At 36.4% G+C, this 11724-nt stretch overlaps 1 protein-coding gene across 2 annotated transcripts; it reads right to left on the reverse strand.

The window, feature by feature from the left end:
- Nucleotides 1-213: 213 nt before the first annotated feature.
- On the reverse strand, nucleotides 214-11214 carry palmda (palmdelphin a). Of its 2 annotated transcripts, XM_084120045.1 has the most exons (9): nucleotides 11129-11214; nucleotides 7872-7923; nucleotides 7365-7445; nucleotides 7128-7243; nucleotides 6219-6333; nucleotides 6059-6083; nucleotides 5840-5956; nucleotides 4104-4997; nucleotides 214-393 (listed from the first exon to the last, which is right to left on the reverse strand). In XM_084120045.1, exons 2-9 carry the CDS (start codon nucleotides 7914-7916, stop codon nucleotides 353-355), a joined length of 1434 nt encoding a protein of 477 aa, XP_083976171.1. In that variant the 5' UTR covers nucleotides 7917-7923; nucleotides 11129-11214; the 3' UTR covers nucleotides 214-352. The 2 variants fall into 2 exon arrangements, with proteins under 2 accessions (XP_083976171.1, XP_083976170.1); XM_084120044.1 differs by lacking the exon at nucleotides 214-393 and having other exon boundaries at nucleotides 1455-4997.
- Nucleotides 11215-11724: the final 510 nt, after the last annotated feature.

Raw genomic sequence — 11724 nt, forward strand, 5'->3', positions numbered from 1 at the left:
GGAGAACACATCTGAAAGGAAGCTTCAGACTGTGACATATCATATGACAACAATATCTTCCTTTTTGGACGTTTCAAACAGTCAGTGTCAATTACAGCAGATATTTGTGTGTGTTGTATTTCTTTGAAGCACCATTATGAATAAAAGAAACCGACAGAGGCACAAAATGTTAAGCGGTTTAGTTATGGAATATTTTTCCTGAAAAGTGTTAATATTACATCCTCCTTTCACTTTCAGAAGACTCCACCGAGATGTTGATCTACGTTTCTTGTCTTGCTGGCCACTTCGGACATTCGTACAAGATTCTCAGAGTTCGCAGAGTGTGATTTCCACAAAATGTGGGTGTCGGGCACTATGCGGTTTGACCCAGTTTCTCCATCTGGATCTGTAATGCTGTTGGGAGCATGAGAGAAAAGACATTGATTTAGCTGCTCAGTTCAATCCTCCCAACCAAATAGAAGTTAATGGACAGCTGATGCACACCAGTAGCTTCCCTCTGAGACCCATCAGCAGTGCTCCACGTCCTCACTGACTCATCTTTTGTGCAAGGGCAGTTTAAGTAAAAGGGTAATCTTAATAACTCAAGCTATAAAGACATTTGTCCACATGAAACAATCTATCCCCATTTATATAATCTCCAAGATTGATTATATAAGAGTGTTTCAAGCACACCAGCCAGCCTTCTTAAAAGCCTCTTAAGGTTGGAAGACATGCACAGCAAATTATCTGCCCACCACTGGAGCGCTCCGGGTGTGCGTGTTTCTGAAGAAGATTGACAGGGCTGGATTGCGTATTCTACAATGAAGAGATGACAGAGAGGGGGCCCATGTGTGGGAGTGTCCCCTATTTTTTTTAGATAAAGCATATTGTTAAATGACATCATTTATATTGAGTCTAGCAGCAAAATATTGCCATAATGGCTTTAAGTTAGTGTAGCCTCAAAAGTTGTGAGTCACTTATCTTTTCATGCAACATTTGTGTAGGTGGATGCTGTCGTAATCAGTTTGTTTTTCAGCATTAAAGGAATAGATCACTCAAAAATGAATATTCTGTCATTTACTTGTGACTTTCAAAATGTATAATAATGACAGTGGCTGTAAAGCTCCTTTTGTGTTCCATGAAAATACAACTATGGATTAATTACAAAGCTGCTATTGTTTACTAAAAGTAAAACGATTAAAAATTGTTTTTGTTAAAGCTGAAATAAAATAAAATATTAATATTAAATGAAAACCGTAAAAAAAAGTTGTTTTGACAAACAAACAAAATAAGTCTGTTGAAGTACTAAAATTAGTAAAAGATTATCTTCAAAAATAAATTGAAGCTAAATATATAATAAATAATATAATAGCATTTAAATAATAATAAAAACCTATTAATTAGCATTTTGTGTGAACTATCTCTTTAAATAGAACATATTGGGATATTAAAAAGACAAAAAAACAAAACAAAACAAGACTCATTCAATTAGTTTTATTACAAAGATTAATCTCTCACTCTTTTCACACTCTCATACACTCAATGTCAAAGCAAAATAAAGGATGCATGACAGAAAAGAAACAATCCATGAAAGCAAGCATGACTGTTCATGTCACAGCAGATGGCATGCTCTCATGCTTATTATTGCAAGTGGCAAAAGCACAGGGAGGAAAGTATAAGCAAAATATGAAAAAAGAAATATAGCATAGAAAGTTTGGCAGGTGAAAACAAAGGAGAGTTATTGCATATTTCATGTATTATTTTGAAAGAGAAGTGCATTTCTACCCTTTCACCATTAGAGGGAGGTAAAGCTCTAAATCAGGGGTCTTTTTTTTTCCAAGGAGCCCTTGGTGGACACATTTTGCATAAATTTTAATTGAGGTATTTTAAGCTTGACCATTAATAACATGTATACTCTATAGGCCCTAATGAATGCATTTACATACTTATGTTTACATTGCGAATTCATTAAAATGATCAGAATCACATATTAAGTGTATTAGGTGAAATTAAAACGTAAATTAAATGTACATCTTAATATGGGAGGTACAATGACATACACTTCTGTTCAAAAGTTTGGCGTCAAAGATATTCTGTATTTTCTTTTTTTTAAATTAATGATTTTATTCAGCAAATATGCATCTACTTGATCAAAAGCGACAGTAAAGACTTGTTTTTTTTCGTACAAAAAAAAAATCTATTTCAAATAAATGCTGTTCTTTAGCACTTTCTATTCATTAGAGAAGGACGTGTATCACAGTTTCCACAAAATTGTTAAGCAGCACAACTGTTCCCTTTCGAGGGAATGAGACGCTGTGTCATAATGTTGATGCTAGGGCTGCGCAATTAATCGCAATGAAACCGCATGCGATTTGGCAAAGGCTGAAATTAAATTAAAAATTTTATGCACAGCTTGTCAGTGCAGCACAGCTGATCGGTAGTAAATGCTACTCCATCTGAACACCAGAGGGCGCTCTCACGCAGACACGCCAAATATGCCTCGCTGGAGAAATGATAACGCACATTATTCCTATCGGGCATCATACTATCTGCAGCTGAATGAACAGAAGATTGATTAAACATGACTAATAAACACAACTGCCTTATTCTGTGTAAGAAGCCACATCATCTCACAGAGGGATGCTCACCTGTTCTCATGAAGTGAGCTTGGAGTAAATGCATGTTATTAAATGTTGTCTTTTGTTAGACAAGAGGTTCATAAATGCTTCTCATGTTTGGAAAGATGTTTGACGCGTGTTGCTTTTTCAAATGCACGTTATAAGTGACTCAAACTCACAGTGCTTTCAGTTATCAGCGTTTACAGAGCTGTACATCAAGCTGCGCATAAAAAAATAATCGCTTTCTGTCCTCCTCATTAAAGCTGTGGGAATAGGCATTTATTAGCCAATGAGGCTAAGGGTATAGAGCTTGGCCCTCCCCAATCATCATTGCATGCTCCCCTGGGTATGAGTTGCTGTTAATAATGCCCTTCTTCAAAAGGCGTAGTGAAGGTTGAAGCAGGCTCCTTGACAGAGCAGAAGTAGATTGAATCGCAATTGGTAATTCATTCTCTCATCTGTCACCCTCTCCTGTACTTTAAGTCTGGAGATCAGCCTGCTGAGGAGTTACCTCACATGCTTCCTTCGCTAATGCTGTTCCTAGTGCTTAAGAGGTAGTAACGGGTTGAGGATGTTTAGAGTTGCAATAGCAATTCTGTATCTCATCCATTGTTGGGCTGTTATGGAATTTACCTGGTTAGTTAGAACATTGAGCTTCGGGAATGTCACAAGCTGGGCTGCTAGCTCTTCTAGGTATTAAGGGCATTGCATGTCATGGTTATGCGCCTGAACAGACTTTGACATTTATTTCCGGTGCAAGTCCCTTGAGTTATTGACACTGGCTCACTATGATTGTGCATATCTTCACAGCTTAGTGAAGCAGGTGCTTGTTGAAGCATGGCGAAGTGGGTATTAACGTTCCCATAGCGTCAATGTTATGACACAGCGTTGAGTTCCCTCGAAAGGGAGTGTCTAGGTTATGAATATAACCCCAGTTCCTTGAGAGGGAACGAGAGCTGATGCTGAAAATTCAGCTTTGCCATTAGAGGAATAAATTACATTTTAAATGTATTCAAATAGAAAGTTATTTTGAATTGAAAAAAATATTTCACAATATTACTGGTTTTACTGTATTTTTGATCAAATAAATGCAGCCTGGACTTCCTTAAAAACATTAAAAACTCTTACTGACTCAAAACTTTTAAACTGTAGTGTATTTAGATTACCTTAGATTTGTTTTTAGTTAACTTATTATCGATTTCTTTGTTATAAAATTTCATTTCATAAAAATGATAATTGTTGGACCCCCTGCAGTTGAAGACCCCTGCTCTAAAGCTACACATATACGACAAGGTGTTTTTACACAACAACATAACAAATGACAACATGAAGGACAGTTTAAGACACTGAACAACTGAAAACCACAGCAGTGTCCAGCATGCAGAGTGAGGAAAGCCAGTCTGGTGAGAAGCTGCATCATAGAAGAGCTGATAGAGTGTTAGTGCAACTACATCAGCACACAGCAGTGCTTGTGTCTCTCTTTAACTTTTTTAATCTTACGGGTACCTGTAGTTGATGGGTCCTCTATGCCCTCTCTTTTGCCTTTCCATCTGGCAGAGTAGGAAAAGGCATTGTTGACGTTGGAGCTCTGATGAGGTTGGAAGCTCTTGCTTGCGTCATCTTCACCGTCTCCAACTATTACCAGCTCTGCCCGAACTGAGCCCTCATAGCTCTGGCTGTCATCTTCGGCATTCTGGTAGCCCATGAAGATCATGGTGACGGGCTCGTCCGAAGGCATGGCATTCAGGATGCTGACTTTGGAGTCCTCAGAGTAGGCCGAGCACAGGCTGTGGTTTCTGATGTCACAATCCAAATGCTGCGTTCCCCGGTTGCTCTCTCTTCGGTTGTAATATTGTCCATGCGCGTGTCTTTCCCCTCTATATAACTCACGGCTGTAGTTATTCCCATTGCCGTTTTGATAGTATTCGTCTGGTCTGTCATTATAATCAGGCATTGGAAGGAGTGGAAGTCTATGACCCGCGTCCTCCGGATAGCGAACACCATCATTGTACACAAGCTCGGGCCATGCAGATAAGTCGATGCTGTAGGGATCTTGGTGTCCGTTGGGTTTGTGGCTCTCCATGTTGTTGGGGTCTGATTGTGTTTCATGGGAGATGTTGTAAGGATAAGAAGGGTCCATTTGAACCTGACTGGACCTCTTCTTTTTCTCAGAGGCCTGTCTCAGCAGCTCCTCAACCTCCACGGGACTGAGTTCATCCACTCCGTTCGCACCAGGCTGATCACCGTCCGTGCGTAAGGCGTAGACTGACTTCCGGCCATCGTCGTAGACTTTGATGCCTCTCTGCTGGAGCTCTTGGGGAGAAATGGCGGAGGTGGACAGCACTTGGCTTTCACCTGTGCGTAAGTCCTTCTGAACATTAATTTCCATGGCAAACAAAGCTGTAAGAGACAAATGGAATGTGTTTAATATATAAGATTTTTAAAGATTGTTTTAAGATGTTAAAATATTAACTACTATCTTTGAGTATTAAACTTGGATACAAGAAAGTAAGACATTTGTGTGTCCATATCCATGAAAGTGTAAAGACTGTGGCTGTAGTGCTCAACCAATGGTGTGATTTTTGAGGCAACCAAACTGTTTGAACAACCAATGACACCTGGGCTGTGTTTCTCAAAAGAATCTTAAGCCTAAATATAGATCATAGAACCATTGGCACCAATAGTGTCTATGATCAACTTTGTCTGCCCTTTTTGTTTTAAACAAAACCTGTTTGAAAACTATCATTATGTTTTTTCCCATTTGGTGGCACAGAAATGACACACTTCAGCTATGAACATTTTGCAACATGGATTCCCAATTCTTTTTTTCAGCAGAACCCATTTGAACCAAAATATTAACTTGAAGTACACCCTGAGATTTTAAGTGAATATTTCAAAAATTAAAACAGTAATTTTGTTTTGTAATAATGTTCACAGTAATAATGTTCACAGTTCTCTGCTTTTAGTTAATGGTCACATGACAAGCAGGTAAACAAACAAGCAGGTTTTTTTTATCATCTTGGTTTAGTAAATGTTTCATTTTGATTGTTTTTATTTTAACTTTTAGTCAAAATTATGATTTAATTCATTAGCTTTAAATAATTAATCAACTCACAAACTCCCTGCTATTCCTCAGGGATTTGTGAAACCCAGTTTGGGAAACCCTGTTTTAAAAGATTTGTTTTGCTAGTTCTACATTATAGAAATATATTGAAGACTTTTGAAGTCTTCTTTCAGTTTACCAGGTTTGGCTTGATAATTTTTTGCTTCAGTTTCCAGGTCTTGTTTCTTCCTCTGATTTAATAGAGGTGTGCTGGGCTTTAACATATTTGGAATTGTTGAATGTATATAGACCGGGTCTGCAAAAAAAAGTTACAATATTCATAAATAATCCAGAATTCAAAACAACAGTTTTATGGTCCATAAACATTGTGATTGTGATGTAATTTTACAGTAGTTACCTGATATGAAATCTGCATTCACTGCCTGTGAAGATATAAACAGAATAATTTTCTAAAATAAAGTGTCTTCAATTTTCAGATTTTTTAATATAGTTCAAGCAAAAGACAGACAATCATAGTTTCTGATTGTTTTAAATGAACCATAACAAAAGTACTGTACCTTAATGATGTCCTCTGGAGATTTTTCAATGGCTTTTAGCCTCTTTAGAATCAGCCCCTCATTTGTTGAGATGTTCATTTCCTCTCTCTCCAACGCTTCAATCTCTTTTTCTATCCTACAGAGAATTTGTAAAAATAATTGCTTTCTAAAGCTTCCGTCTTTTAGCGTTCTCGTCACACGCACACACACACACACACACACACACACACACACACGTACGCACGCACACACTCACACACGCCTCTGTTACTGGGTTAAGTCACACAAGAGTGACAAAGCCTGTCACTCTGTTTGTACTTTTTGCTGCATAGACATGCTAGATCCAATGAGTTAAAGACACATTGAGTTGTTAAGAGGGTATGAAAGCATTATAAACAAATATTTAATAACAGACATTAGAATTTTATTCTCTCATATGAGGTTCAGTCAGAATCACCACCAACAGCAATATTTGTACCAGGGTGTGACCTGCATGTAGCAGCTTCTCAAGGACATGGGAAAAGCTTTTTTAAGCATCCTTTTCTGACTTCATTGCTACTACAATGCAATGCGGTTACAAAGCATTGCACACCGCTTGCCTCATACTTCACTCTAAAAGATTTTATTAGGACACCACAGGGCAAAAAACATTAGCTGAGAAACATCAGGCCAACCCCTGAAGCTAAATACAAAAGACCCTTAAGTAAAGATTGAAAATGTTTTAACTGTATTCAGACGATGCCAGAATGCTAGATATGCTATGATAATCTCAACAAACTAGCTGACATTCTTTATGGAAAAATCTTAAATAGCAAAATGGTGTTTGGATCAACAGCCACTGTTGTGGTAAATATGGTATAAATAAAACTACAGTAATGAAACCATTGAAATTAAAAATACGATAAGGCACAACACAATAATTTGTCTTACCGAAATATATTACTCTTGAGGCGTTTCGTTTGTTGGGCATCTTCATCTTTTTGTGTTTCCTGTGCATTACTGCTGTTCATCCCATCCATGAGCCACAGATCTCTCATGGACCTTTTCTATAAAAGACAAATAGAGAGATATACTTTAAATTCCAGAACCTTATAATTCAAAACATAAAATTCAGAAAAATGCTGATGAAAATGACACTATACTTCTAACATCAAGAAGGTACAGTACCTTAACATGCTGAAGCTTCAGTTTCTCTCTGTCAATCTCAAGCCGTTTGTGGGCAATTTCCTCTTGGATTTTTTTCTTATTCTGTGGACAAATGGACACGTGTCCAAACAGAGACATGGAACAACAGTAGCACATCTATGTGATAGGAAAGCGGTTGTCTGATGTCAACTATACAGTTCATTGTTGAAAAATAATAAAGCTGAAATAAATGTCTTATCAAGTTGAACTACTAAACCGGAAATAAATATATAAAGCTAAATATGAATATAAAGCTAAATATGAATAAAAAAAGCATGTAACAATTTCTAAAACAAATTAAAATAAACTGAAAATATTAAAAATAGTTAATTCAAAATATTAATACATAGCCTACTATAAGTGTATAATGCAAAAAGGAAAAATCATCATCATTAAAAAATATTTTAGCACAGATTGCAGCATTTAACCAATCACAATCAAGTATTTCAGAGAGCTTTGAAACAAGTAAACAAACCCATGTAAGGTTACCGTAATAGCTTTAAGTCGCTCCTTTAAGAGTTCTGCTTCCTCCATCCTGCCTCTGAAAAAAATAAAATAAAATAAAAAACACACAAAAAAAGATTAATTTACCTTTATATGACACTATAAATCATCATCCATACTAGTGGGGCCTCAAAAGGGTGTTGGCCAATATGTAGGTCAAACTCCATAAGGTGACATTGATATTTTGATACATTAGTTAATGTCCATTCATCACCACTTGCTTCCTGCTTTCTAAAGATCACTGTGGTTCCATGAATAGCAGCAGTGGTAAAACAGTCTCTGCGATGCACCATAAATTGTCTGCCTGACAGGATTTGGTTGCCTGTGTCTGAGTGGGTGACCCCTAGTAGATATTGTCCATTTTAATAGACATCCAAGTAAGGCCTTAGGCTAGAACTTGCCCCTTGAAGTAGCTTCATGATTCATTCAGTTAAATATCTCTTACAACTGGCCAGATGTGACCTGCAGTGATTCCCACATCAGTGCAATGCATGAGTATGAAATATTGCAAAGGTATGCATGCTTATGTATAAAAAGATTATGTTTTATTAGCATGTGTAATCCACAGTCATGAAAGTTATGCTGACTTTTTGACCTCATAAATCTATAATGGTTGTCCTGCATGTTTGTTTTTGCATGCGGCCACAAAGACGACGGAACTGAAAGACATGCTGTCTTTGCTTTATTTTGCCATACTTTTAACTGATATAAGGTAAAATACGTTTTCTTTTGCTGTGACGCTGTAGATTTAGCAGTGGAAAAGAACAGAAAACACTGCAGTTGACCATCACTTTCTATTTCATTTCAATTGACATCATCTTCTATACCCTGTCAGTTGTTTCTGTGCTAAATATACTTCAGTTACAAGTTTTTGACCAACACAAGTATTTGAAAATGTAACACTGTCATGTTATAGTGACGGCAGGGCCTGTGTCTGTGGGTCTCCAGGCTGCTCTTTCTAGATATGTGAGACCGACTCCAGTCCAGACTTCATGTCTCTGTCCTTGCTTCACATAGACAGTATCCAGCGCTGACTCAACACAACCCTGCTCATCTGCTTTAGATATAAGGCATCTCACTGCCCACAGTTCAATGTTAATTTCAGTGACATATTCTAAAAGCTCACAAGAGAAACCGCTTTATGTATGCAATCAATATTAACGCACAATAAAAACATTACTCAATACTGTATATACACTACCATTCAAAAGTTTAAGGTCAGTATTATATATTAATGTTTTAAAAGGCTGCATTTAGTTGATCAAAATACAGTAAAAACAGTAATATTGTGAAATATTACAATTTAAACTAGCGGTTTTCTTCAGTCTTCAGTGTCACATGATCCTTCAGAAATCATTCTAATATGCTGATTTGGTGCTCAAGAAACATTTCTTCTTATTATCAACTTTGAAAACATTTGTGCTGCTTAAATTTTTGTGGAAACAGTGATACATTTTTTTCTTCAGTATTCTTTGATGAATAGAAAGTTCAAAAGTTAAAAAAGGTTAATGTAAAAGTATTTGCCGTCACTTTTTAATCAACTTAATGCTTAATTTTTGCTAAATTAAAGTAGTTTCTTTCCACTCAAAAATTAAGTACAATTAATTGTATGCCTATAGATTATTTTTTATTTGCTTAGTTTTAGATTAGTTACCAGCTCTATTTAATTTAATTAGTTTTAAATTAAATGGTGTAAATACAATTATTGTTCAAAGATAATATGTTTCCAGGAAAGATAGAATTTAATCTTTATCTGATTAATAGTTTTACTTAATATCAAAAAAAGTTTAATGTAGTACATTTTGTTTGAAACAAATTTTATTTCATCTTAAACTTTTCTACAGTTTTTGAATATACTTTACACTATAAAAAAAAAATGCTTGGTTGTTTCAACCCATGTTTGGATCAAATATGGACAAACCAAACTGTTGTTTTAAAATTTAAAATTACATTTTTAAACCCAACAATTGGGTTTGTCTATATTTGACCCAAACATGGATTGAAACAACCAAGCATTTTTTAGAGTGCCACAGGCCCTGAACCATAAAAGCCTTTAGCATAAAACTACAATTCCCATTACAATCTATCTATCTGTACCTCCATCTACAGACCCCTATTGAACCCCTTATGCTCCAGAATTTCACTAGACTAAGGCACATCTAAAAATAGCAAGGCCACCCAGGGGTACATTGCCTAATGAGTCTGAGGTTGTGGGACACCAGCACTAGGTCTCTGTTCGTCTCCCTGCCACAAAAACCCACCAATTGTTCTGAAAGGGACCAAAGTGATGAAACACTTGTGAAGCTGATGTAAAGAATGGATAACATGAGCAATGAATTAGGCTATTAACAAACACCTTCATGCCTTATCTGAATGTTTTTGATGGTGTAAAACCCAAAATAAATGCAAAGATAACCAGATAGGCTACATTTGCATTTGCCTATTTATGAAAACTATGCATTAAGAGGGACAATAACAGTTCCTTATATAAACAGTTTGGGTTACAGGCTAGCTGACAGCTTTATGGCATATAGGAACATTTCAGCACAGATCCAAAGCAAACTGAACTAGCTGATTGGCAGATACAAATATGATACTCTTTGCAGGCCTCCTGCACATGGTCAGTTCTCCTGTCAGTTTTAGCAGAGAGGAAGTTTCTCTCTAATCTCCTCTAATCTGATCACAAGTCAGTTAAGATGTAAATCTCCTGTTGTGGCATCTGCTCAATATCCTTACTGGACAAACATCCAGGAACTGTACAGTTATTGTATTTGAATAATAAAGATAAAGAACATCTTAAACTTGATAAAATAATACTTAAAAGCCCCCACACACAGACACAAAAATCAATAATAATGAAAAAACATGCTTTTTGTGAGCATGCAGGTGTGTTCATTTGTGTAGAAATATAATAAACGGATTGAAAAAAAATAATAAAGTTTCCATATATCAGAATTTTTTAATTGCTAACTTTAACTTTTTAATGACTTGTGGAAGGTGTAAACTTTCACCTTATATTAACTTTTTCCAAACTAAATGTCACCCACTTTTCGTAGATTCGTAGAATTCTTCCGCCTTAATGACATTTAGATGATACGAGACCCTCGATTCATTTATAAATGAATTAATTCTGCAAAACTTTAGACAAACCCTAGGCATATTATGGCATCATTAAATTGTCTTTCACGCTATGTTGTGTGTGAATCCACAAGAAGAAGTAAAATAGCAGAGAACACACTTACCGGGCTGCTGAAGACGAACGGATATCCAGAAGGGTTTTCTGAGTTCACGCACAGTCGTCACGCAGCGCTCATTAAATGGCCACAGCGCTCGCAGGTGCTGTAGGCATGATTGACAGTTCTGCCCTCAGCCAATGAAACGCCAGTAAGCTGTTTCAGTTGTTCAGTCTCATCAGTTTCATCAGTGAATGTTTGAAGTGAATGACGACAGCCCACACCCATGCAGGCTTGAATGTGTCAATATATACTTCTGTTTGATGTCTGTGGAGGTTAACAAACCTTTGGAAACAACATTGTCTTGGGGGTGGGAAAAAAACATAATAAAATACTGGAAAAGTTTTTAAAAAGTATTTTTCACTTAAAGTCACCATGAAATCAAAATTGATAATTGTTACTTTTTTATGGAATATTGCAGTATTTAGCTTATTATAAACGATTTGTCTGTGCACATTTAAAAAAAAATAAAAAAATAAAATCAAAATAACTTAATAAACAACTTGCAACCACTTCTCTTCTCTGATGACGTGCTTACTGGCGAGGGTGGGACAACCTGTCAATGTCCAACTGACAACTCCAGTGATCCAACAATCCAATCAATT

The sequence above is a fragment of the Abramis brama genome (assembly GCF_963993115.1).
Source record: "Abramis brama genome assembly, chromosome: 7".
Lineage (NCBI taxonomy): Eukaryota > Metazoa > Chordata > Actinopteri > Cypriniformes > Leuciscidae > Abramis > Abramis brama.

Bases quoted from the DNA above. Each gene is read 5' to 3' on its own strand.
- palmda (XM_084120044.1), bottom strand. From the start codon at position 7,916: ATGGAGGAAGCAGAACTCTTAAAGGAGCGACTTAAAGCTATTACG. The intron at 6,334-7,127 runs GTAAGACAAATT...AATTCTCTGTAG, and splicing joins CTCAAGAGTAATATATTTCG to GATAGAAAAAGAGATTGAAG. The intron at 6,084-6,218 runs GTACAGTACTTT...ATATCTTCACAG, and splicing joins CTCCAGAGGACATCATTAAG to GCAGTGAATGCAGATTTCAT.